This window comes from Prunus mume, linkage group LG2, assembly GCF_029339155.1.
Source record: "Prunus mume cultivar Tortuosa linkage group LG2, ASM2933915v1, whole genome shotgun sequence".
NCBI lineage: Eukaryota > Viridiplantae > Streptophyta > Magnoliopsida > Rosales > Rosaceae > Prunus > Prunus mume.
In genome coordinates this window covers 21,244,969-21,271,591 of record NC_142699.1, presented here as the reverse complement: position 1 = coordinate 21,271,591, position 26,623 = coordinate 21,244,969, and the positions used below count along the sequence as shown (strand labels likewise).

The 26,623-nt window shown below is 38.6% G+C and overlaps 3 protein-coding genes across 3 annotated transcripts; 1 reads left to right on the top strand and 2 right to left on the bottom strand.

Moving 5' to 3' along the window:
* Positions 1–812: 812 nt before the first annotated feature.
* On the top strand, positions 813–2,211 carry LOC103343059 (peroxidase 6-like). The gene has a single exon (XM_008246735.3). The coding sequence runs from the start codon at positions 953–955 to the stop codon at positions 1,967–1,969; it is 1,017 nt and encodes a 338-aa protein (XP_008244957.2). The 5' UTR covers positions 813–952; the 3' UTR covers positions 1,970–2,211.
* Positions 2,178–6,606, bottom strand: LOC103343060 (chaperone protein dnaJ 16). Its single transcript, XM_008246736.3, has 12 exons — positions 6,181–6,606; positions 5,102–5,225; positions 4,818–4,900; positions 4,606–4,717; positions 4,414–4,518; positions 4,259–4,309; positions 3,658–3,747; positions 3,447–3,555; positions 3,200–3,348; positions 3,064–3,117; positions 2,728–2,951; positions 2,178–2,636 (listed from the first exon to the last, which is right to left on the bottom strand). Exons 1-11 carry the CDS (start codon positions 6,315–6,317, stop codon positions 2,733–2,735), a joined length of 1,233 nt encoding a protein of 410 aa, XP_008244958.1. The 5' UTR covers positions 6,318–6,606; the 3' UTR covers positions 2,178–2,636; positions 2,728–2,732.
* Positions 6,607–14,858: 8,252 nt separating this feature from the next.
* On the bottom strand, positions 14,859–16,069 carry LOC103343061 (zinc finger protein 5-like). Its single transcript, XM_008246738.2, has one exon. The coding sequence runs from the start codon at positions 15,985–15,987 to the stop codon at positions 15,190–15,192; it is 798 nt and encodes a 265-aa protein (XP_008244960.1). The 5' UTR covers positions 15,988–16,069; the 3' UTR covers positions 14,859–15,189.
* Positions 16,070–26,623: the final 10,554 nt, after the last annotated feature.

Sequence of the window (26,623 nt, the reverse complement as noted above, 5' to 3'; positions counted from 1 at the left end):
TTTCGCAAGAGCCCATGAATGATTTGCTTCGAATGTTCACACATTCATGTGCTCGCCCACTCCCACAAATCACACCCACCACTTCTCGGCATCATTGTTCATATCAGAAAATAAACAACAAAAAGCAGCAAAAATTTCATCAAACTCACCCATTCTCTGGCACAAACATAAAACCTCCTTCGAGGGTTTGAATCGGTTCAAAATGTTCTTATTCGAGCCTCTTTTCGACATTTGCACAATTTCTTCATTTCCTTAGATTCACCTATTTTCCAACTCATTTCCTTAGATTTCCGCACTAATTGATCTTTCTCTTTTATAAGAACAGGAGGAGGGAAGCTAAGGAGGGAACTGACAAGCTCATGGTTGTTTTCTAAGTAGCTGGGGCTTTTGATATTCCACCTTACCTGAAATTAGGAGGGAAGTAAGAGTTGGGTGGTTGTGAAATGACGAATTTATCCTTCAAAATGGGTCAGTAAATGTGGTTAAAAAAACATCACTCTTTTTATCAAATCATATTCTTTAGGCCCAAATTATGGTATCATAGACAACGAGCTTCTTCAATAAGAGGGTTATGGTGAGGAAGTGTATTGAGGGGTTTAATCTGGACGTCGGATGATAGATTTGCAAATGATCTTATGGTTGTTAAGAATTCTCTCATTATAACCTCTCGTTATGACCCCTGGTTAGAGTCTTGCAGTGGGGACTTGCCCCAGTCCAACCCAAAGCCATGCAAATTAGAGAGAGTCAAACACATGCACAGCCCTCCCCTTCCCTTCCCTCCTGCAAATCCTCTCTTCCACAGAACACATGCCGCAACATTCTCTCCTATCTTTCTCCCTACCCTCCATTCACCCACAGGCCACAAACAAGAAGAAGAAGACACATTACATTGATCATACACATCTCCATCACCACCTAGCTACCTCCTTACCTTCTCTCACAGAAATCAACCATGGCGTTTCATTTCCATTCCCATTCCCATTTCCTTCTCTTCTTTTTTCTCACAGCAGGGCTAGCTCTACTCTTCCCCTCCACAGCAGAACCCCATCTCACCGAAAACTACTACGAAAAAACATGCCCCAAATTCAACGACATCGTCCAGCAAGTCGTGACCGACAAGCAAATTGCGACCCCGACAACCGCCGCCGCCGTCCTCCGCCTCTTCTTCCACGACTGCATGCTGGAAGGCTGCGACGCCTCCCTCCTCATCGCCTCCAACTCCTTCAACAAGGCGGAGCGCGACCATGACACCAACGTCAACATCCCCGGCGACGGCTTCGACACCATTGCCCGCATCAAGACCTCCCTCGAGCTCCAGTGCCCCGGCGTCGTCTCCTGCGCAGACATCCTCTCCGCCGCCACCCGTAACCTCGTCAACATGGTTGGTGGGCCCCACTACCGGGTCAGCTTCGGCCGCAAGGACGGCCTCGTGTCCCGAGCCGACCGCGTCGACGGCAACTACGCCAAGACCAACATGACCATCTCCGAGATCATCAACCTCTTCGCCTCCAAGAACCTCTCCGTACAGGACACGGTCGTCCTCTCCGGGGCCCACACCATAGGTTTCTCCCACTGCAAGGAGTTCAGCAACCGGATCTTCAATTTCAGCAAGACCTCCGACATCGACCCGACCCTCAACGCCAATTTCGCGAAGGGGTTGAAGAACCTCTGCGCAAATTACACAAGTAACCCCGGCATGTCGGCCTTCAACGACGTCATGACCCCGGGCAAATTCGACAACATGTATTTCCGCAACTTGCAGAGAGGGCTGGGCTTGTTGAGCACGGACCAAGCTCTGATGGCGGACGAGAGGACGAAGCCGCTTGTGGATCTCTACGCGTCAGACGAGAAAAAGTTTTTTGAGGATTTTGCTCAGTCTATGATCAAGGTAAGCCTTATGAACGTGAAGACAGGGAAACACGGAGAGGTGCGACGCAGATGCGATACCTTCAACAATCTCAAGACTTAAAACAAGAAATTTAGAAAAATATTTTGTCGACTTAATTCAGGTCCTCTGCTTGTCAACTTGCAACCGATGTAATTTTTCATTTTTCATTTTTTGATTTCTTTTGTAAAGTTTAGAAAGAAGAAACTGTTGTATCTTCAAGATACATAGCTGCAAATTTTGCAAGCAATTGTGCAGCTTATTAAAGGTATAAACTTACACATTCATAATCAATCACAAACATGGATCCTTGAGAATTTATAAAAGGAAACTGCTTCTAGCATGATGTCTGTTTAGTACAGCGAATTAGGCCCTTACATTCATGGAACAAAAGAAACTAGCCAAGAACAATTGGGTACTTGAGCAGGAGCAAATACATCCTCTGCCATGCTTTTCATTCCATAATTCAAAATAACTACCCGTGCAATGAGTTGACGAACTATGCCAATTTACATGTGTGATTGATGACAATGCCGGCGTAAAAGAATAACAAGGGAATCAAGAAAAATTAAAGAATTTTACAATAACGATGAGTTGCTGTCGTCTTGCCATGCCAGAGTAATGAAGCCAAACATATCCACTTGCATCATTATTTAACACACTCTGGTCTACCAAAAGCTTAGCCTTGTACTTCGCTTCGATGGATGCTAAACAACCACAACCAAAAGCTGGAAAGAGACTGTCTGGTTCCCTGCAGCATATAGAGGTTATCTTTAAAATAAATTCAAGATATTGTCAATATGGAAGACGGCAATGTTAACAGTAAAGGTAATGACTCCCACCATGGTCAGCAAGGTTTTCTTTTGTCGACCTTTAAGTGAATGTTGAACCATTTTTTCCTCTTAGAACGATCTCTAAATGTAGATTTCTTATCTCTCACTTGACCTTCTTCATTAACCTCCTTAGACTGACCCTTATTCCTACTCCTACTTGAACTCCGCTTCATTGGTGGAGCAATTGTATATGAGGCATGAATTTCATTCCTCTGCCTGAGAAGCTCATCAATCTGAGAATAACCCAACATAGAGGAGGAAAAAGAAGCAGAAACTGAGTGTACTTCAAAACTATCAATGTGTACAAATGCTGTAGTTCATGGAAAAAGTTTTAAAGAAGGTCACCTCTTGCATTTCTTGTGTATATCTCGAGGTCATCTCTGTAAATTGTGCCAGAACCTGTCAACAAGCCACGTGAAAACTAAGATAAAGGTATTTACAATTTATAAAGGTATATGCAGTGCTCATGTCATGTCCAGACCTCTCTGTACTCGGTTTCAAATTTCGACAACTCCACTCTTTTTGTTAGTATTTGAGCTTCCACGGCCCTCAAATTTTCCTTCTGTTCTGTAAAAGGTCCACAAGAAAGAGCTTCTATTGTGTAGCTTGCACTTTTGAAAAAATTGTCACCTAGAATAATTTGCCAATACAGAGGTGGTAGTGAGGTTTAACCAAGTACAGCATAACCGAGAATCATAACATACAAGTCAGTAAAGAGAATTACAAACCATAAACAGCAAACACATGGGTGCCTGCTTTCAGTTCAGTCAATTCACATGGCTGAAACCCATCCAGCTTTTTGAAAAATGCAGCATCAGGATCCTTTGCAGCAGCCATCTATAGCCAAATAATTTCCAGAAACCATAGTAGAAACAATTAGAAAAACAAAGCTGAAACCATATCAACAATGATTAGAAAAATGAAATTCAAACAGCTCACCGAGTTCAATGTTTGATCCAACCGATATACAGGGAAACCGAGAAAATACATCCCAGCAGACGTAACCTTCCCTGTTTTTGCACTGTCCTCCTACACCAGAAGTATATATGAATGAGCAACTTAAAACAAACACGATAAAACAGGCATATGCCCCTGCCATTAGGAATAGGAGACCTGTTTTTAACATATCTCGCGTTATTTGGGACATGAGAGGAACAATAGTATAGGAAGCATCACCAATGATCCCAATCATTATATTGCAGCTGATACAAAAAAGTAATTCTTACGCATATAGTGGCCCGTAAGAAAAAACCATCAACTCTAGCCCCATTTTTATTCTCCCTTCCACACCTCCAACTCCAAAGTAAAATAAATTATGTAAGAAGATGGTATTAACATGCAACCTTGATTAACTTCATGACTGTAACTGAAAGCAATACCATGCTCTTATAAGATAATAAATTGTCCCATCTTAATTTCTTCCTATCTGACAGGCAGCTCTATATCTTTCGTTCACAGTCATAGGAAGGAGCACATTATGGTTCCTTGCTACATTAGTGATCCACAACACAACAGAATTGAAGATAAAAAGTCTTGGTACCTGTAGGCAAAGGCTCAATCCACCAGTCTCTTCCTGATCAAAATACAATAACTGCAAAACAACAATTATAATTTATAAGAACAGAACATAAAGGAAATAGTTACTTAGGGGGTAGTTTCCAGGGAAACCGCGTGCAAAGAGATCTAAGTTTTAACCTTGAACTTGCTTTTGTCAGACGACTGCACTTGGCACACAAATCCAGCCCTAGCGTCCGCTTCCGTTATTGTAACAGCATAGAAGTGAGCACATTGCTTTTCAACCTGTTAAAATACGGAAAAATAAACAAATAAATGAATTGCACACTATAATTAACTCAATAACCAGGCAAAATACAATGGAAAACTTACCTTTTTTGTTATAGCCTGCCCCAATGGAAGTGGACGGATTGTGACTACGCCATTTAGCGCCTCCTCCAAGACAGTTGCTGATACGGTGGTCTTTATTGGCACCCCAAGTTTACTGATGTGTAAAACATTAATCCATATACCTCATCAGGAATTTTTTCACAAGTTCAGACCAAAAAAAAAAAAAAAAAAAGCAAAATATAAATAAACCAAACCTAAAAAGGGCGGCAAACATGGTATTTACAGCACCCAAACTCGAAAGATCTAGCTCCAAGTCTTGACTTTCTGATTCAACAGCCTAGGAAACCAACAAAGCAATCATGTTCAGCAACAAATACTACCTGAGGATAAAATGCATCTATGTAATCCTAATGAAATGCACGCTAACAGAGAGGGAAAAACTGCAATCTCAACAGTCTTAAAGTGTGGGATGAACATTAAACAAAGGTGACTGAATCTTCAATAGCTCACAATATTAAGCACCCCAAAAATATCTCACCTGAAAGCCAGCTGTGTCATACTGGCGCCGTTTATCTGGATCAGACAAGATATTATAAGAAAAGGTGACCTCCTTAAACATATCAGCTGCTTTAGGGTCATTTGCATTTTTGTCGGGATGGTACCTGAATGATACATTGTTAGCATTATCAATATTCTTTTCTCTTTTACTCTACAAGATTTGAACCCACTCAAGACACCCAACTACCACCTGGACTAAGGTCCAGCACATTTTCAAAATCCTCGACATTATACAAGAACATAGCAATAAGATTATCAAGGCAAACATATAAGAATGTGGAATTTTTATGCAGTACCTTATCCCTTTGGATAAAAAGAATAGTCGATTTAAAATCACATTTTGACCCAAAAAACGCATTAAACTGAACGAACAAGGTATCTGAGAAATTTCTATTTTTCTACTGTTAAATTGAACACCAAAACATCTGAAATTCCATTGTCAGAACTATTTATCTAACATAGAGAAGGCAATATGACCCTGGCGAATTTGTCCCACATGCCTACAAACAGATTTCACTTAAGAAATCTGAGACTATCAAATTATTACCTTAAAGAATCTTTGCAAAGCTTAGAAGATAGTAATTAACACACCTATGCAAACATCAGAAAACCTTTAATTTTGACCTAAGCCTTCACCAGAATATCAGGAAACCTAAGATGCTCTCCGCAACCAATCATCACTACACCAAGAAACCTCCACTTCCAGCTAGTAATAATTCCAGAAAAACCTTAACGTTTATTATGTAATTTATGCCTTCGTCTTTGTGCTCATCTAAGTTACGTTTCAAGTCGAACTTGGAATTAGGCAAATTATCAGCATTTATTGCAACAATAAGGTATCCCCAAACAAAAAATTGATATTTAGAAAATCTACGCAGCCAATTTCACACACTGATATACTCAATTAGAACAGCTACAACTCAAATTTTAAACAATAAATAGAAATAGTTACAAACACACAGAAAACATAAGCTCAAACTCATAGAAAAAATAAAGCCCAACAGTACCTCAGAACTCAGGAGCTGAGAAAAAAATGAATTCAAATGAAAATTAACATACTTGAGAGCCATTTTTCGGTAAGCGCTTTTGATTTCCTGGTCGGTGGAATTCCTAGTGACACCAAGGACCTCGTAAGGGTCTCGCCGGAGCTGCTTCGTAGCTTCATGCTTCTCCGATTTCGATCGGTTAGTCGGCATTTTCGAATTAACGGCCGATTTTTTCACAAAACCCTAGAAATGCCTACAGATACCTCTGGAAAACCGAAATTCACGATTCTGAATTGGAATTTTCCCTCATTTTGGAGAAATTTATCGGGAAATCAGCTGTCACACAGCACTGAAACATGGGAAAACCCTAGAGAACCAGGAGGGAGAAAGACTCCATGCACATCCAAGCTGGGAGACAGACAGAGAGAGAGAGAGAGAGAGAGAGAGAGAGAGAGAGACAAGAGAGGACGAGAAATTGGAGGGGGAAATTAGGTGTCATGTTGTTATTATTATTTTTATAATTAACTTGTGAGAAATTTGAAAACTAGTGGGTTGCTGATAATGTACGCCGGGTGCGCAATACGCATTGGGAAAGTTAATGCCCTTTCCTAGCCCGGCAGGCAGCGCCTCGCACGCAACTTGCACGTGCGGTGTGGCACATAAAATCGAAAGCCGTATGTGCACTGCGCATATGTGCGCATGTTAGCTGGAGCTCCTGGTTTTCGAAAATGGCTTGCAGGGTGCTGGGTTGGATGATTTGGCCATATTCAATGCTAAAAAGCTAAGTATTGAACTCGCAATCAGTGGGGTGGATTGAGTTAGAAACTTGACCTCAAAACTTTGATGGATTTTTTTATTTATTATTTATTTATTGTAATTAGCGTTGAGAGTTGTATTATTTATTTATTTGCTTTTATTTTATGGGAAAATGATTAATACTATGATTTATGGACCCTTAAAATAAAAGCATGAAATCATGATCCAGCTTATTATGGTGTGACATGCCATCATATCATACGCTTGCTTCCTATCTGGAAAAAGAACAAAATTAATTACTTTTTGGGCAAACAAATTGAGAGTGTGTAAAACATTTTTCCTTTATATTTTTCGAATGAGCAATGTTAGGCATACCCGCCTTCAATCTTATGTACCATATTTCTAATAGAGAGGTGGTATACGAGATGGTATACAAATATGATATAACTGACTTTTTTTTTTTAATATAGTATTTTCTTAATTAGAAAATGCCAAATATTGATTGAAATCTACAATATTTATTATAAATAAATATGACAGGCTAGATGCATGTTGGCTGCAACCAAATTTTGAGTCAAATATTAAGAAAATATTATAGGATTGGTGTGACTGTGACCTTTGCTGTTTATTTGATTAAATTGTTTCTAAAAACATAAAGACAAGAACATAAAAACAAAGTTTTAGGTGTCAATGTGACAAGGTCTAGATATATGATATTCTTCCCAAATTTGAGCTCCCACATGCTTTTCTCTGCAAATTTAAATTAATTGAGCATGAAAGCAGGGTAAAAATAATAATTTATTTCTAATTGCACCTCAATTCAATATTGTGTGTGGTGACACAGATTAAGGTTTAAGTAAATCTATATGTATGGCCACACCACAACATCAGCCAACTTGATGATATTGCGTATATACATATCCTTTGCCCTTGCTTTTGCAGCAACTTCTTGCTTCTTACTTCTAGTCTTCCTACTTACTACTTGCACCCCATTTTATGATTTCTTTTATTTATATAAAAAGCGATAATCTTGATTATTTTAAATTATACAAATTAATATAATACAAGGAAAGAATGAATCGGGTAGGTTCGTTGTTCTGACTAATTGGCATAATCCTACCTATGTCCGCATTTTATGATTTTAATTTTATACTTCTTCTAAATGCATTAAATTAGCTATCTTTGTTTATTTCTATGCTGGTCTAATTAAATGGAATATCATATAATGAGTGGGTTTGGTTTAGCTACAATTCTCTATTAGGTTGAGAACTTGAGATAATTCGTCAAAAGAGTGCCATTGACGACTATGCAACAAGGAAAAGAAGAAGATGGGTTGGGGAGAAAAAAAAGAAGAAAAACAGTGTTCTTAAATTCGACTGTCAAACTTTGCTTCTTTTCCTTTTATGAGTCTGCATTGAGCTTTGATATATATGAATGAAGGTAGGTTTTCTTCTTTGTCAAGAGGGTGACCTGTTGCCTAATCAAGCACCAAATAATCAATTCTGTCACCCAAACAAAGGCAAACAACTCGTCTTTTAACATCAAAGAGACTTGAAGGAGTTCCCAAGTGTGTGTCATGTGACACATAAAGAGAGAGATGTAATGCAACACCTTTTTGGGCTGTTTGGTATATAGGCTTAGCTTGAATTGCTAATACCGGACTCACCAAAAACACCTTCTTAGAAGGAGAAATTATAGAATAGATTGTACCATGACATCAGCTGGTAATACTCTCATTCAAAATTTGCCACATGTCCATCTTTTTTACAGTCGAATTGAAATTACAGTGTTACCCATTTAAAACATTAAAAAATGAAAAAATGGTCAACCACTGCCCACCCGAACCCTGCATTGCCTCCCCTCCCACCACCCCTTTCATCTTTTTCTCTTCCTCTTTGTTTGTCTTCTTCCCTCCATCTATCTCTCTCCCTAGAAAACAAAGAATATAAGTTGACAGTGGTTTCACCCATAAGTTGATTAGGGTTCAATTGGACATACGGTCCAGTTCCCATAATTTTCCAATTTTTTGGTTCTTTTAATTTTGAGGAAGATGAAAACAGCCCATATGAAGAAATTGAAAGATTGAGATCTGGATAACGATGCTAATGTTAAGGAAGAAAAGGGTAAAAATTTGAATGTGAGAGAGATAGAGGGAGGAATAGAAATAGAGATGGAAGCGGTAGTGCTCTAGTAGTGGCGAAGGGAATTGCAATCTAGGTCGGGGTTCTAGGTCGGGGTGGGAGTGTTAGATATGTGCCCTAGAAGCCAATATAAAATTGAAAATTCTAAGAATATAATATTTGTTGGGGTCTTTTTTGTCTGAAGGCTCATATGGGCTTGTTGATTCTTGGATCGCCATAAAGTGATGAATGAATACTTTATTGCCCCTTTGTCTGAGTTAGTGAGAACTAGGCCTAAAGTATCCCGAGGAAGAAGCAAGTCCCAGAGGAGTATTTTGTTCTTCTTCCAGCTAGGGACGAATCCACAGTGGGGTCACTGAGGTCAAACGACCTTATGGAAGCCATGGAAATAGGCTTGGAGGTCCACCTGAGCTGGCTGTGTGACCCCTTGGATTGCCCTCCAAGTGCTTGATGTTTTGCCTGAGAGGAAGAGGGAGGAAACTGCGCGCAAGAGGAAGAAGAAGCATATCAACGCGCTTATGTTTTTTCTAAAACACCCTAAGCAAAACAACGTCGTTTTGGCCCAAGAAAATTTTTAAAATTAAAAACCCTTCCGTGTCCCTCCATTCTCCCACGTTAACATGTTTTCTTTTTAGTCTTTTTAATCTTTTTAACCTATTTTGTTAGAATCAGCAAGTCAACTTTGTTCCATTTATTATTGTTTCTTCCTCCCAAATTCCAATGACTGGCTTAGAAATTAGAATCCATGAATGATGAGCTTTACTTGTAATTTTATCTAAGGATGACCACAACACGGTTTTATCACACCATTATTTAACACTTAAGAATTTCTCCACACACAAAAAACCTTGTTTTTCTTCATTGTAATTAGAACAAAATGCAGTAAATTCTAAATCTTAATATCAAAATTATGTATACTAGTTTTAATTTAATGAAATCAAATTTATAATTGATTGGATGAAATTTATGATTTATATGTATTGGTTTGATTTGTTGGATGAAGTTTTTGCTTATTTTTGTTGATTAGGCGGGTGTGGTTTTTTTGTTTTTTGGTTAATTGACATAGGTTTGGTTTGAAATTTTATGAATTTAAATCACTCAAAAACATACATAAAAAAATGACAAATTGAAATCATTCAAAGTATATTTTTCCAATAAAGGAATAAAATTTGGAAGAGAAAAAATAGATAAGAAAAATAACACATTCTTAAAATTTCTATGGAACATTTACACTATGACCCTACGAGGTTCGGTTCCTAGGTCCATCACTGCTTCCAGCAGCTGCGTGTTTTGTATTGATGTTTCTGGCAGCTCGACGAAGAGTTGAAGATGACTTGCTGATGTTGATATGAGCGTGACATGAGAGCTTGGAGTGTGGGAGCTAAAGACCCACAAGTTTAGCAAATGAGAATGCATGTGCTTGGCTTGGTGTTGGATATATTTGAGTTTGGTGTTGATAATTTGTTGTTTGTGGCTATGGCTATAGGGATTTAAGAGTTTCAAGAGAAAGAGGATGGAAGGAAAAGCTTGAGGTTTGAAGGCTATGGTGTTTAAAGCTTTGAAGGAAGGAAAAGCTTGGAGCTAGGTGATGCTTTATGGGAGTTGATGGCTGCTGGGATGCTTGTAGCAGCTGAGTGAGGGAGTGTTAGCTGAAGAAAAATTAGAAGTTGTTGGAATGCTTGCAGCAGCTGAAGAAAGGTGAGTTTTCATGGTTGTTAAGAAGCTTGCAACAACCAAGATGGGTCCATTTTGGCTGAGAAATGCCTCCCAATTTATAGAAGGTGAGGGTTTTCCTTTATTTCCAATAGGTAAAAAGAAGCGCTGGAAATGGCTTGTTTCCAGCAGGTAATAGGGAGTGCTGGAAAAGGCTTGTTTCCAACGGGTAAAGTTAGTCATTTGGAAAATGACTATTTCCTATGGGTAAAAGGAAGTGCTTGAAAAATATGTCATTTGCTTACCCACATTGGAGAACTCTAAGTAATGGGCTTGGACTTTGGTGCTCCTAAGTAGCTAGCCCAAAGTCTCTATTATCCAAGAGTTTCCGTGGGCCTTGTAGACCTCCGTAACCTTCCACACCACAATCCCTCGTGCAAGCCTCGTGAACCACATGACTTGGGTTCATGTGAGCTTGGTAGGTGATTGGCATAGGAAAAATGTATTATTGATTTGGCTGACATGTACACTATTTATATATTTATTTAATAAATTAATTCCCAAAATACAGTTTGAATTAACGCATGACAACATTATATGTTATATTGGGTTTTGAATGTCTTTGGGCTTTTCGTGACTTTTTTGGGCCTCAACAATATTAAATAACTATAATTAATTGAGCATGAATGTTACTTTAGGAAACTAATATATGCAAACTACAAACTAACAAGTCCATGGATAAGGATATAAATGGAAAGCAATCTAAAGAAGTTAGATTCACGAAACCTTTCCATCATATGTATATTGTATCATAAAATGTTTCTGGTCATAGGATCACCAATTGGACAATAGTGATCTGCAAAGACTGATACACATTATGTCTGCTCAAGTGGGAGGATGACTAGTCTCAAGTCATTTGTGTATAAAACACTGAGACAATTGTGTAGGTGTTCAATAGAGATGGGGTTCACTGAATGCCATCAAACTAAGAATTCTTATGTGAAAGTTTTACTCACAAGCGTCAAACAAGTAATTCTAAGTTGTGATAATGCAAATTAGTCCTTAGACCTGAGACATATAGAGAGACTAATAGGGTCATGCGACCCTATAGCAGCTGGGAAGTAGTGGTAAAACTCCGGTGTGACCGCATGGCGCGCTGGAGTGCAACCCTAAGGTTGGTCTAGGCGTTTGTGAAGCTAGGTTTTTAAAACAAAATAAAAATCGCCAACAACATTAGCTTATCTCCCCTCTCAATTCCAGCAGCTCCTTCATTGCCAAAACCTAATATTTATTTATTTTTTTGCAAAATCCCCTCTCCTCTCAAAACCCTAACTAATCCCCAACCTTCATCACACCACCACCAACCAATACAAGGCGTTGCCATCGCTGACCACCTCTTGCTGCTGCTGCCATTGCTTCTCATAAAGTCAAGTGAGTAATAATTTTACATATATTATTTTGAGCTTTGGATAATTTTAATGAAATTGATATATCTTTCATGAATTATAATTTATTGGCATGGTGATATTGATTGATTTTCTTATTTGGATTAGAATTTATATTAATAGATTGATTTTCTTTATAAATTAGAATTTTTTGATATTTTGTATTGAATGATTTTTGTTACTTGGATAATTGTATTAGTGTTTATATTGATTGATATTATTATTTGTATTAGATTTTAGTAGTCTTTATAATTGACTGATTGTGTAGAAAAAAAATTATCATGGAACAATACTTTAAGACAAGAGTGCCTATGGATAATGAGTCTAATTTGAGTAGTTCAAGTGCAAGAGCAAGACCTATTGAATTAGATGAAATATTGGCTAATCTTCATGTAGACCGTGGACTAAGAACTTAAATGATAGATTATAGTCCTAATTATCGAGATGAGATCCGAAGAACATATATTCTTTCGACACTTTTACACTAAGACCCCATCAACTCACAATCATATGTCCACCACTGCCTACAAGAGTGTCCCTTAAATAAACTAATTTGAAGGATCCCTTAATGGAAGCTCTCTCTCTCTCTCTCTCTCTATATATATATATAATTTGAAAAATAAAAAAACCTAGTCCTAGTCCCAGCATACATCAAGCGCAGGATAAGTGTTATCCAACATAGACTAAGCCAAGCCAAGACAGTACAGTACCTAAGCATAGTCCATGCCAAAATAGTGTTGTGTAACAAACAAAGCCTCTCATCCTTAGCTAGACCGCAATCATTATCTATTTTTGGTTGGGCCTAAGCTCAATTTGAAAGCCCACAAGTGGTGAGCTCTACCAACTTTTTACTTAGACTTGGCCCAATTAGAGGGTTGTTTAACTTGTCAAAACCCAACTCCATTATGATTTTTTTTTTTAATTTTAATACAGACAATAATTTAAATTACTCTAATTTATGATGAAGGAGAGTCGAACCTGAGTGCAAGGGAACGAATTCACTGCTTTGACTAACTTGTCTAATCCCTATCTACTGTCATGGTGCATTTTAAAAATAAGCAAATAAAAAACACTAACTTCTAATATTGTATACCTACTGATCATCTTGCTATCTTCAACTAATTTTATATTACAAAATTCGTGTGTCAATAGTAGCAACCGTTCTTTCGTAACCATCCATAAATGCCTATTAAATTTACAACTTATAAATGCTGAATGTATAAAATTGTAATTTCCACTAGGGTAGATGAAGTAAAGAGAGAAAGAAAAGGCCAGTCACACACCTCACGTCACGTGGATATTTTTATATGCAATATTGTGCATGAACGCGTACTAGCTAGTTTCTAATTGTACGTAACTCAAATTTAATCCATTACTTAATATTTGTAAGGCAAATAAGTCAATTTATAGATAATTTTATGCTTTTAACTAATATTTTAAGTATCTTTGCAATTAAAAATCAATTAGGTGAGAGGATCTTATTGGACCGTTCGACTACCACTAGCAGTTTTAACATTAACAATGCATGATTTTTGGATTTTATTATTAATTTATCAACATACGAAGCTGCCAGCTTCATCGTAATCTTCAATCCAACTCCATATATATATATATATATATAGAAAAGCCATCGAATCAAAACCTTTTGTTTGTCACTAAAAAAAGCCACCACCCTGATTTGAGTGAGAAGAATAATTCAAACAAGTATTTTATTATTAATTACAGGTTATTCAAACAAACAAACACCTCTGTTAACAACTGATACATATTTATTGTTAACTAATAATTAGTAGACTAAGCAGTATTCTTTATATATTTTAACATCCATGTTCATGTTCTATGACCAAAATTTAAGATCCTGTTCTAGAATAATAATGATTCTGCTGGAAGAGGTCAAAACTGATATAAATCTACTTTAAAAAGAAGAAAACATTATAAGTGGTGCGAAAACTGTTCATTAAACAATTATCAACAAAAGATCAATAGGGTGTTAGTTGGATTGGTTGAGGCTTTTGAGGTCGTGAGTTCAAACCATGGTATCCGAGTGTGTGAGTTTCTCCTCCTCCTAACTTTGGCCCAAAAAAGAAGAAGAGATATTTAGTCACATATCCATTCTTAACACTAAAACTATAAATAAACCCTACACCATTTAGTTTTTATAAACATTCCCAAAAAAAAGCCCCAAAAATGACAGCTGGACCTATTAAATTTAATTTTGATTATTAAATTACTTTGATACCCTATTGAGTGTTTTAGGCTTCTTTATGAGGTTTTGGGGCTAGGTTTGTTTTAAGAAATCAATGGCAGTTTTGTAATTTGAAAGAAGTTAAAAAGCCTTTTTACTATGTTATAAATGAATTTTAAGTGTGTTTCTAAAGTCCTTTTCATATGGGGTTTTTTTTAAATATATAATTTGGACTCCTATATTGAGTATAATAGTGAATCTCAAAAAAAAAAAAAAAAAAAAACTATTATCAACAAAACTACTTGTAGAACATACTATTTGAATCATGTGACTTGTATTAGAGAAATGAGGTTCATGAATATGATAACCTTACTCAACCCCTATGCAACATAATATTCAATTTATCTTCATTTTGGAACTTGTGATTGTTCAATTACGGAAATAAGGGAAATCGAGCTCTTGATCTAGCATATCATAACTCATTTCCCACCCACCCTCACTGATTTCCAAAAGCTTTTGGCTGAGCTTTAGAACCTTGTAATTATCATTCAAAGGAGCATGTCATATGTACAAAGATCCTGAAATCTATATTGCAATAATGCGCAATCCTCAGTTAGCATACAATACAAACAATAATTGTCAGCAAACGACATCAAATCCCTGGCTTTGCAGCCAAATAGTGCTCCTCACATTTAAAGGTATTTGATCTAGCATTTCTGTTTGACTATCTGCCTGATCTGCTACTATATATAACAAAGCATATAAATCTGTTTCTACCTATAACACAATATAATGTGATTCAGTTTCTTCTTGTCTTTTCTTTTTTCTCTTTTTGATTTTGGAATATGGAAAAAAATTTCTTAAACTACTGGAGAAGAATTCGCAGTGTTTACTGAATCCAGTTAAACTTCACTTCTAGAGGATCTTCGTATCTTTGATGGCAAGCCTAGGCCTAACTGAAGATTCAAAGGTTTACAGCTTTGAGTTGAAGCAGATAAGGGGGAAGGCTTAAAGACGACAGGCCTGCTTTCTCCTGATCTGTCTGTTTGTGTTAAAGTGAACTTGTTATTAGATGCATCTTGTTCATCTGTTTGGGAAGAGAACTGAGGTGGCAGAGCATACCAATTGGATACCTGGGACCCACTTGATCCATTTTGATCAAACGGGTTGAAACTGATCTGGGCTTCTTCATGTAGTGTAAACTGATCAGGGTTTACAACATATGAGGAAGGGTCATAGAACCATGAAGATGGTGAAGAGCCATGGTGAAAAGCAAGGCCATTGCCAAGATTGTTGGTTTGGAAAGGCTGGAGGTAATAGTTGATGCTGGCCTTCCTGGCTTGAAGCTGAAGCCTCTTCTTCTTCATCCTCTCCTTCTTGTGCGCATTCTGATGACCTCCCAATGCCTGTGAGTTTGCAAATTCCTTGAAGCAATATTGGCACTCAAACTTCTTGTCATCTGCTTCACTGGTTGAGCTTTTCTCATTGCTGGCAGGTTTGTTCATATGAACCTCCCTTCCATACGAAATGGAGTTCGATGAATTTACACTCTCATCTCCTTCTGCAGAGCCTTTGATGGAGCTGTCCTCATTCTTGCTTGGGCTCAGCTCAAACCCAAAAAGCCTGAGCTTCTTCTCAACGCAAGATCCAGCAGAATGGGCATGGTTTTGGTCAAGATCCTGATCATGACCCTTTTCCATATCTCTAAGTTTTTGTAATGTGGGAAAGAGTAAAAGGGAATTGAAAGATTGGTCTGGTTTGCACACAAATTAGTTGTTTGGCTTCTCTTCCTTTTATAGTAAACTCTATGGCTTCCAACGATGCATTGCATCTCAATTTGTATTGGGATTTTTATATTGGTGAATGGCATAAGCATACCAAGCGCCAATAAAAAAGACTGAAAAGAAAAGTCAGATCAACAGAGAAGCCGTCTCATGCAATATTATTGGGAGTTTTTTTTTTAAATTTTTTTTTCAAATTAAAAAAAAAAACCTTTTCATATTAAGTTAGATGTGGTAGATTAGATACACAGTTGAAAGAAAACTTGAGCATCATCATAAAGGATTCAGACTGTACGTTTCCATTGTCAAGGAACAAATCCATTAATCTAAGGTTAAATTAATTGTATATACTTAAGCACTTTGTTTAGAATAATATAGGGATAAACAAGCAATTATAATGCCACTTGAGCCATTTAAAAAACATTATATATTCCATGCTTAGTTAAAGAGATGATGAAAAACTAAAGTAAAGTTACCGCTGCGTACATAAATTAACTGCAAATAAACAAAAGTCAAAGAAAGGTGGGAATTTTTTAAAAGGGAAGAAGGAAACAAACAAGGGATGAACTTTGCAAACACCAACAAATCTTTCACTGCATATCTTTAGATTATGTTACAACGAAACTGTGTGACTCAGTGGATTCATGCGTTGTCATCTACCAAGAAAGCCTTATAATATATCAAATAATTAAGTATACAATTTACAGGTGTTGGTGCCGAGTCCCATCCACCACTACAGAAAATCAATAATGTTTTAATATTAAATTCTGAGATGAGATGCGTAGGTTTGTGATTAATCAGCACTTGAACTAATGAAGCTTCTTGGTAATACTGATTAGGATGATTATCCTAAACCCCCACAATTAAACACAATTTAAATATGTGTTTAGCTTGACCATATGCTTGTTGTGAGAAGAATCAATATAAATGCAGTTATAGTAAGGCAGAGTAGTTGCTAAACAAAGGAATATGAGAAGTGGGCAATGATGTAAGCATATATACTAATAAGGGTCTTCAATGAGATCTGGGCATATCTTCTGAGAGCAGGGCAAAGCCTCATATTTTAATATACCCAAAGGCATATGTTTTCAGGTGAATCAAGTCATCATCTAATATTATTGTATGAACAAGAGAAAAGCACCCAAATTTGTCAATTTGGGATGGACAGTTGTTCTGGTTGGACCCCACATTTTGTAGCTTTGGGTTACACATTGTAGAAACTATTAGATTGTGTTGTTATTCCATTGTCTTTACTTGGATTTTGTATGTGGTGGTGGACTTCTTCCACCAATAAATCTCTCTCATGCTCATCAAATTCCCACTCTCTCTCTCTCTCTCTCTCTCTCCAAATTTCCCAATTGCTTTTTCCTGCTTTTAGGAGAAGAATTCCAACTAGGCATGCTGTCATCAACCATTTTCAATATCTTAACATGTGGAATAAAATGAGGCCATGAGGGAGGGAAGAAGATAAAATTGGATTTGATTATATATATATATATATATATATATGGTGGGTTGGTTTGATTGATTGATTTTATCTAATTCCATTTCATTTATCCCCTATAAGGGGTGATAGCTTGACATAGGATCATAAAATGGTGGCCCCTACCACAAGCAACCCCCTCAAAAGAAAACCCTATTTCCAATCCACTCCATCTTTGCTTCCCTTCTAGACTAATCTCCAAACTAATCTCAATATTTTATCAATCCACAAGAGAGCCAAATTTGACTGAGGCAGCAAACCATCATTACCACTAGTTTAATTTAAGATTATAACTACAAAAGTTAAATGAGAGGACATTCATATGTACTATCTTAGTCTTTGTATAATGATATATAGCAAAGTACAGATGCATGCATTATGCATATGGTAGCTTCTGTTCCCTTTATGCATATAGCCTGAGATGGTTGGTTTTCTTTTTTAATTTGAATCCAAGGCCTTTGGAATTAATTACTACAAAATAATCTGCGTGGCTACCTGCTCTACAAAATTAACCAATTAACATACAAGATTAAAGAGATGATAGTGGTTAGAAAGTTTGTCACCCCATAATTAAGTGAAAAAAGGGAAGTAATTAACAATGTTTAGTCCAATTTGATGCCGGCTTAGTAATTTCTAGGAAAGAGGCAGTGTGGGAAATTAAACTTATCTGCACATATTTAGTGGAGCCCGAACAATAAAACACATGCCTTAATAATTTTCAACTATATTCATTGCACAATCCTAGTAAAGTTGTGTTGGATTTTACTTGGAAGCTGTAAAGTCAGAAATGATAATTATATAAGAAACTTCGCAACAAGCTGTGGATGGTTTTGGTCGAAAGATGTATTTTCATTCGCTACAATATATTCCATAAATTAAATATGTAATTTTAAATCTGCTTCAAGAGTAGTACAAGGTTGACTTCTGATAAGATTTTTAGTACCTGCGCAAACAGGGTTAAAATCACTGAAAATACTTGCAAGAATACAAGGCAATTGTAGTATAAATGCTCATGCAAGGTCGTTGTCCCCAAAAATTGTTTGACTAATCTGTAATTAAACTAACTCTTAATTAATAACTAAAATAGATTTTATCAAAGATTTGAAGTTTATGAATTTGAAAAGATTAAACTACCAGTAAAAGAAATCTGAAAGTTGGGAAATAATAACAGCAAAGAAGAAAAACGATTTATTTTTAAAGACTAACAATTTAGAGAAAACTAGGGTTTAGCCAACACCGTCGCAATCCTATGCAATTCTATCAATTACTTATGAATTTCCACATATATGCTTTGAAGGTTAGGTTTTCCTAATGCATACTTTCCTTGTGATGTTCAAGCGAAAACGTATATCTAACATGCAATCCGTCTGTGATGTTCAGATCAAATATAAACATGCAAGACTCATTAAGCTTTGTGAAAACCCTTTGAAAAACCATGCAACCCTTAAGAGCGTGATGTTCGCCTTAAGTGAACTTACAATTACTAATCACAAGAAGCCCTCCTCAATTTCAGGGTGATGTTCCAACAGAAATTGCATCAAATTACTTGTCTACATATCCTAATGGTGATCAGTCATTAAAATAGATAGATAGTTTTAAACACAGTGATTAATAATTCAAAGCAAACATGCATCCATTCATAAGCAAATTAATAAAACTACATATTCATGCTAAGGCTTACGGCCTCACCCTAGCAAAAGGAATTAGTTACACATAATCATAATTGAAATCCAAGAAAATATCATTCGAATGAGTAAGAATGAAAACACCTGAAAGTAGCGAAAATCCAAAACCCTAGCAATTGCTCCAAAAGCCAAAAAAAAGTTCTAAAAGGAGGTTCCTCTAAATTGATGTGAAAAGGAGCTTAATACCTCCTAAAACCTAGCTACCCAATCCCCACAAGGAAACTAAGTTAAAATAAAATAAGACTAGGAAATAAAGTCCAAATTGGATTAGAAGAATCTGCCCAAATCTGCCCAGCCACGTTTTGGTCTCAAATCTCCTCCAAATCTGGCCCAAGATAGCTCGTTTTAAAGATAAAAATATTCCGAACACTTCTCCAGAAGGCCACGAACCCATCCGAGGTCATCTTGGGCTCCATAAACGCAATAAAAGCCCAAAACATCATTGTTCCAGCACGGCGCACTGCTCCTTTATTTATTCGCCAGGAAATCATCGCTTGGTGGAAAAGTCTGAAATTCTGACACGATCAAGCTAAGTGACTCACGAACGTCCTCCAACTGGAATTACTCCAAAATTCGTCCATTTGATTATGTTTTGCTCCGGAGGAAGTCGAAAACCCTATATTGGAAATATAATTCAAAGTATCAAAATTCTTCCAAAATATTAACCAAAATATACTAAGAATAGGGTTAAATATATAATATAAAATTGACTCATCAACTTCTTTAACATATATATTCTTCTGCAGGCTATCCATTATATTGCTTGCAAATAATACACTAATTAAGGTGTAAACCTACTTCTTAAACTTAATTGAGACCAAATTTTCGGGGGTAAAATGATGTTAATTAGTCCTTAAACTTAATTGAGACTAAAATAAGTTTAAGACTGGTAAGCCTGATTTTGATCTCAGCGTCAGGCCTTATTTTGGTATTTGAATATCTAAGAGCATCTCAAGGAAGCAACGCTAGTAGGGGTAGCCTGTTGGCCTATAAGACCAAGTCCATCCATGAGCCCGGCCGAGGGTAGGGAAAAAAAAAATTGCGTTCAGTGAGCAACCTAGGCCCGCGAAGTGTGGGACCTACCACCCAGGCTGGCCCGAAGGCAAGTTCCGTCCCAGTCCAAACGCGGGGTGGCGTCGGCTGACGTCGGTGGGCGAGACACGGCCCGGACTCCTACGGGAGGCAGCGGTGGGAATTTTCCGCAATGGCGAAAGCTTGCGAGCAATGCCGCGTGGAGGTAGAAGGCCTACGGGTCGTGAACTTCAGTTTCCAATTTCCAATCAACAACGGGTAGATCTATAGGACATACACGAACACATACTTCACAAGCAATACATTTATCAAATTCAAAATGTATTCGACCGCGGAAAGCGTTCCGCGGTGATTAATTTTTCATAAGGATATTTAATAGTTACAGGTAAACGATTTGCGTGAGATAAAGTAATCATGAAACTTTGACCAATGTACCTTGCTTTGCACGTGCCAACGGTAAAAAAAATTTGAACCAGCGTCGTGGCGTCGATCTGACGCCAATTTGGAAGACACGTGTACGCCCCGCTCGATTTGATTCCACAGCTTCATCCAACGGCTGGCGATTTTCCAGCAATAAAATTATGAAAAAAAATCGAAATTTTTTTATAAAAAATACTAAAAAATTCTGATTTTTTTTCATATAAATACCTATAAATACCCTTCACTTTCAACACCAATTCTCATACATTTTATTCTACTTCTACAATTACTCAACATTTTTTTCACTCTTCACTCAACATTTTCTTCACTCTTCACTCAACATTTTCATCTCTTTTACCTTGTAATTTTATTTCTTATTTTTATGGCTTCTTCCATTGAAACCGGAGGGGTGTGGAGCACCATGGAAGATGTTTCTTTGTGTGAGGCTTGGCTCCGAGTTTGTCATTGTCCCTTGACAGGCAATGAGATGAAATTTTCCATATGTGGAAAAAATTCATGCAATTTTGAAAAATTCGGACTCGCCTCGTACGGAAATGACATTGTCGAGTAGGTGGAAACTTCTCAACAAAGAGATGGCAAAATGGAGAGATACCTTGGCAAAAGCGATGAACTTGTATAGAAGTGGGGAAAATCGTACTAACGAGGTAAGTATTTTGTAATTTTCGTTATATTAAGTTTAATGTCCTAATATATATATGTTGTTAATATTTATTGCATTTTCAATATTTTGTTAATATTTCTTGCATTTCAAATATTTTGTTAATATTTCTTGCATTTTCAATATGTTGTTAATATTTCTTGCAATTCCAATTGTTTCTTCATATTTCTTGCATTTTCAATATGTTGTTAATATTTATTGCATTTCCAATTGTTTCTTCATATTTCTTGCACTTCCAATTTATTTGTAAGGTTAATTGCATTTCCATTTTTTATTTTGTTACTTGCATATCCAATATATTTTAAATATTTATTGCATTTCCATTTTTTTGTTAAATAGCTCATTCAAGCACAGATGTGGTTCGGTGCAACCGGGGGTGGCAAAAAAAGATTCACCCATCATGAATGTTGGGAGGTGGTGAAATATTATAAACGCTTCATAATTATTCCCACGGGTCCCGACGTTGTGTTAAACGAGACGCCTCTCCGTGATGCAACGACATTGGATTCACCTCTCGATTCCCCTATGAGTGAAGACTCACCCATCCAAAAGGAACCGAGGCCCATTGGCCGAAAGGCTGCGAAGGCAAAGAAAGCGGGTAATTCAAGCAATCATAATTCAAAGTTTTTGGAGGAAATTGCAAGGCAAAAATTTGATTTTTGAAATTCATCCGAATTTTGAATTTTGAAATTCATTCGAAATTTGAACCCAAAAATTTATCTGAAATTTGAATTTTGAAATTCATCCGAAATTTGAACCAAAAAATCTTATCTCGAAATTTTATCCGATTATGAATAGTCTTGACACGTAGGAACCCGTAAATCTTATCCGAAAATATTATCCAAATTAATTATTGAGGTAAAAAAAATTGTGAATAAAACAAAAAAATAAATAGTAACTGCCCTTAGCAAGGGCAACGGGTGGAAACACAAAATTCTGATTTGCAAGGGCAACCACTATTCACGTAAATAGTAGTTGCCCTAGCTCCCCCCATTGCCATGGCTAAGGGCAAATGAGTGGAGTTACTCTAAGTGTTGTATATCTATCAATGAGCTTATTATATATTTGCCGCCCGGCGCCCGAGGGGGTGTGGTGAAGGGAAATGCTGTTTTCACAATAAAAGTGGCCCGGGCAAGGAGTGGAACTCGAATGGATGGCCCAAGCGCCAGCCAGCGTTTTGGAGATGGCGTCACGACGGCGTCAGCCCGGCATTCAAATTTTTAACGTTGCACCGTTAAAAAAATTTGGACGTGCCCGCTACAATTCCCCCAACGGCTAGCTTCCACGTGGCGTGCGATGGGCTCTCCGATCAGATTTTTTCCAGCAATCCAAAGACAGCCAATTTTTGTGCAATAAAAAAATACTAATTTTTTTTTATTATTTATAAATACCAACCAATACTCTTCACTTTTAACACCAAATCCTCATACATTTTCTTCTCATTCTACTATTATTCACTTTCTACTCAATCTTTTTTTCACTTTGAAGTATTTTTCTCTATCATATTATGGGTTCTTCTAGTGAACCCGAAGGGGCATGGAGCATGATGGAAGATGTTTTGTTGTGTGAGTGTTGGCTCCAAATTAGTCATTGTCCCATAACGGGCAATGAGATGAAATTATGTCATATGTGGAAAGAAATTCATCAAGAATTTTGTGAAAGGGCAATTGGTTCGACCCGTACCGCAATGGCATTATCTAGTAGGTGAAAAATTCTGAATAAAGAGTTGGCGAAATGGAAAGATGCCTTAGCAAAACCGATGGACAACCATAGAAGCGGGGAAAACCTTAGCAATGAGGTAAATTATTTGTAATTTTCGTTTTATTAATTTCTATGTCATATTAATTTTTATTTAAATGTTTCTTGCAATTTATATATTTTGTTAATATTTCTTGTATTTCCAATATTTATTTAAATGTTTCTTGCAATATTTATATTTTGTTAATATTTATTGCATTTCTAATAAATTGTTAAAATTTCTTGCATTTCCATTATTATTTTTTTTATACATGTTGCATTTTTAAAAAATTTATTGCATTTCCATTATTTTTTTTCCATTCATGTTGCATTGCCAATAATTTTTAAAGTTTGTTCCATTTCCAATTTTTTTTTTTTTAATAGATTATGCAAGCACAAATGTGGTTTGGTGCTACTGGGCAAGGCAAAAAAAGTTTCAACCACACCCAATGTTGGGAGGTGGCGAAGAATTGTAAGAGATTCCGAATTATTCCAACGGATCCGACGGTGGTGTTAAACTGTTGGTCCGTCGCAAATCTCGTGGCCTGGTGCTCCGGGCCGAGGGGATGTGCGTCAACACGTGGCGTCCTCCTTTTGGATGCGGTGCGGTTGTGCGCGGGCGTGCCAGCACGGTCTATCGTGCGTCGAGGTGATGATGAGATTCGGGTAGAAGATGGTTTTTAAATGTTGCGCCTGTTTTGCGTTCGACTCCTAATCAAACGATTGTGACCGAGTGAGGAACGAATCGCGGCCGTCAGGTTCACGGCCTGAGCTACAAGGCCATTTAATGGTGGTGTTGGTGGCGGGTTTTAGGTGGTGCTCCGGTGCGTTGCTCAGAGAGCGACGGTCGTATGATATATGGGGTGAGTGAGGCGATAACAGAGATAGTGCTCCGGCGCCTTGAAAATCAAGGGTTGTATGATATATTGATGAATGGATTTTCCTTACAGTCTACCACTACTCCTAAGAAAGCAAATAAAGGTATTGAAAGTGCATTACAGAAAATATAAGTTGCTCAGTGGGAGGCTTTTGGTTTGGTATTTGAACCCCTTGAACGTGGTCTTGAACTTAGTATTTATAGGAGGAGTCCTGGAAGGCCAATCGAGGCTGAAAAAAGATCTGCCTGATGGCTTCAAAATATCTGCATGGTGGAGTCTGATCGGGGCAAGTGGGTAGTCAAATCGGCATTTGGGATCTTGAAGCATGGTGGTGTGACCCCCATAAATCTCGGCAAATCTCGGCCACCGCCCTGATTGTGGGCTCTGCACTCTTGGCCGTGGGAACGCATTTAATGTTCTGGTCCAGTGGTTGGTGATCTCGACCTTAAGCTGTGAGAATGCATTGTGAGAATGTATGCGCCTAACCACTCGATTCCTGCAAATCCGACTTCAATCACTTCCCCTCGCCTCATGCATTAAATGCTTCTTGCACCCAGTGGTTTTGCTGTGGTGGTCAGAGGCCTTACTTCATTAAATGGGGCGTGAGACCCTGAGGCCACGTGGCGATTTGACCATAGTATCTTTGGCCGTGTCTCTCACGGACCTCGGTCTCGGCCCATAATGCCGTGGTTGTGAGGCCGAGAAGATCCTGCCCGTATTTTCTTCTGTTTTGAAAAGGCTAAATGTTTGACGAAACGTGGCGTTTCATCCATGAACAGTGCCACGGCCGAGAAGAGGTCCCTTTGACGACCGTGATTTATTTATGCACAAACATTGCCCCTACATCCTGGATTCTTGGTCGCGGCTTGGCGAGGCCGAATGGATTCAAGGATGGACTCTCTGCCTTCCTGAAGTGATCGGCGGTTGGCGTTTTTAAATGCGTAGGTCAATCGATGCATTAAATGCGCGAGCACGTCCTTAAGCCATCAATGCCTTGATTCGCCGAGCCGTCGCCGCCTCGTCAATTGAATGATGGCCTCGGGCTTTGACACGCCATCGCGTATTCGAGCACCGCCGTATTCGTCTCTCGAGAGGATCATGCCCTTTCATTTTCGAATTCGAGCGCCGGTATAAAAGCCTATCCTTCTTCATTCCTTCCTCACGCTTTCAGAATTTTCAGACGCCCAAACTCGCCAAACTCTTCTATCAATTCTTCAACCCTTTTGAGCCTCACAACCTCTTTCTGCCTAGTTATCCCCTGGTTAGTGACCAACGTCCTCGATTGCTTCTTCGCATTTCTCGGAAGACTGCACGAACTCTTTTTCGAGTGCTTGGTTTCCTAGTGTTCTTCGTGTTCATCACCCTCTCTTCGACTTTTTACCCTATTTCAATCCGTCTCAATGGCCTTCAACACCCCTACATCTGTTGAAGCTCGGACCCAAGCCTTCAGACCGAGTTTGAGGACATCTGTCGAGAAATCTAGACCTCGGTCCTTTCGATATCATCGCGCACTGGATTGATGGCACATCGCGATTCTTGCATCCTCGGCCCCTCCGTGGAAGGGAATGCGAGAGATTGGCTGTCCATTTAAGGGACAACTTGGTGAATTTCGGCCTTTGATGGGGACTTCAAGCTGGGCGTAGCGAGCCGCAACACCAATGGCCAACCTCGACCCCAGATTGGGAAAAGTGGCTGCCGAGGATGGAGCACTTCTTTGGCCAGCAATGGAAGGATCAAGGCATCTATCACTTGATCAAGCTGTTCGATCGGCCGCTTGTTATGGATTGGTCGCTCTTGGCCGCGGCCTTATGCTTCTAGTCATCGGCCACAAATACCATGAACTTTCGGTTTGGCATGATAACGCCTACCGTTCTAGACATGGCCGCCTTATTCGGCCTATCCCCTTTAGGCGTGGAGGTGAACGCCGCTCTGACCGCCCTCGAGGCCGAAAGGAGCTTTAAGGCGCGTGGCCTCGGTCGCCAAGCTTGCTGGGAGCAAGGCAAAGAACATGCTCAACTACTCCAGCTTCTACAGCAACTTCGGCGTGGAGGGCCGATGATGATTCTATTGCTCCCTTGGCGAGGTCGAGCACACCGCGTTCTTGCTATCTGGCTATGCAAGTTCGTGTTCTGCACCCAGCAAATAAAGTTACCTTGGAGTTCGCCCACCGGCCGACTATCTTGCAGGCGGAAGGTGGCGCTCGGCCCATTCCTCCTAGGTCATGTCTACGTACTCTACATGCGTGGTCACTAATGGGATGAAGCCGAAGCACGGTGGTCCGCTATGGGCCTTCCGATTCTGGCTGCGAGCTTACTTCGAAATGAGGGGCGGTCAATATCGCCGACACCGAGCCTGGCTAATGCACTCGCCCCGGAAGCATAACACCGGTCTTCGCTACAAGTTCTTCTATGACCGAGAGGGTGGAGTCACAATTTTGGGTGTGCCTTGCTAGGCCGTATCCTTTGTACTGACGCCACGACCTTTCCGTGTTTCTGGCAAAGCGGAGAATGATCGAAGGAGATTTGGGGATCCTTTCGTCGCGCTTGACCTCCATCGCGGCCTATCAAGGCCGGCGCGGCAATTCGACTTGATCCGGGACGGCACCGCCCCATCGTCACTCAATCGGCTCGTCATGGAGGCG

What these genes read in the sequence shown, in the direction of transcription:
- LOC103343059 (XM_008246735.3), top strand. Translation starts at nt 953, where the DNA reads ATGGCGTTTCATTTCCATTCCCATTCCCATTTCCTTCTCTTCTTTTTT.
- LOC103343060 (XM_008246736.3), bottom strand. Translation starts at nt 6,317, where the DNA reads ATGCCGACTAACCGATCGAAATCGGAGAAGCATGAAGCTACGAAGCAG. An exon ending in CTGACAAAAGCAAGTTCAAG is followed by an intron (nt 4,310 to 4,413) that starts GTTAAAACTTAG and finishes GTTGTTTTGCAG; the next exon opens with TTATTGTATTTTGATCAGGA. An exon ending in TTGAAACCGAGTACAGAGAG is followed by an intron (nt 3,118 to 3,199) that starts GTCTGGACATGA and finishes GCTTGTTGACAG; the next exon opens with GTTCTGGCACAATTTACAGA.
- LOC103343061 (XM_008246738.2), bottom strand. Translation starts at nt 15,987, where the DNA reads ATGGAAAAGGGTCATGATCAGGATCTTGACCAAAACCATGCCCATTCT.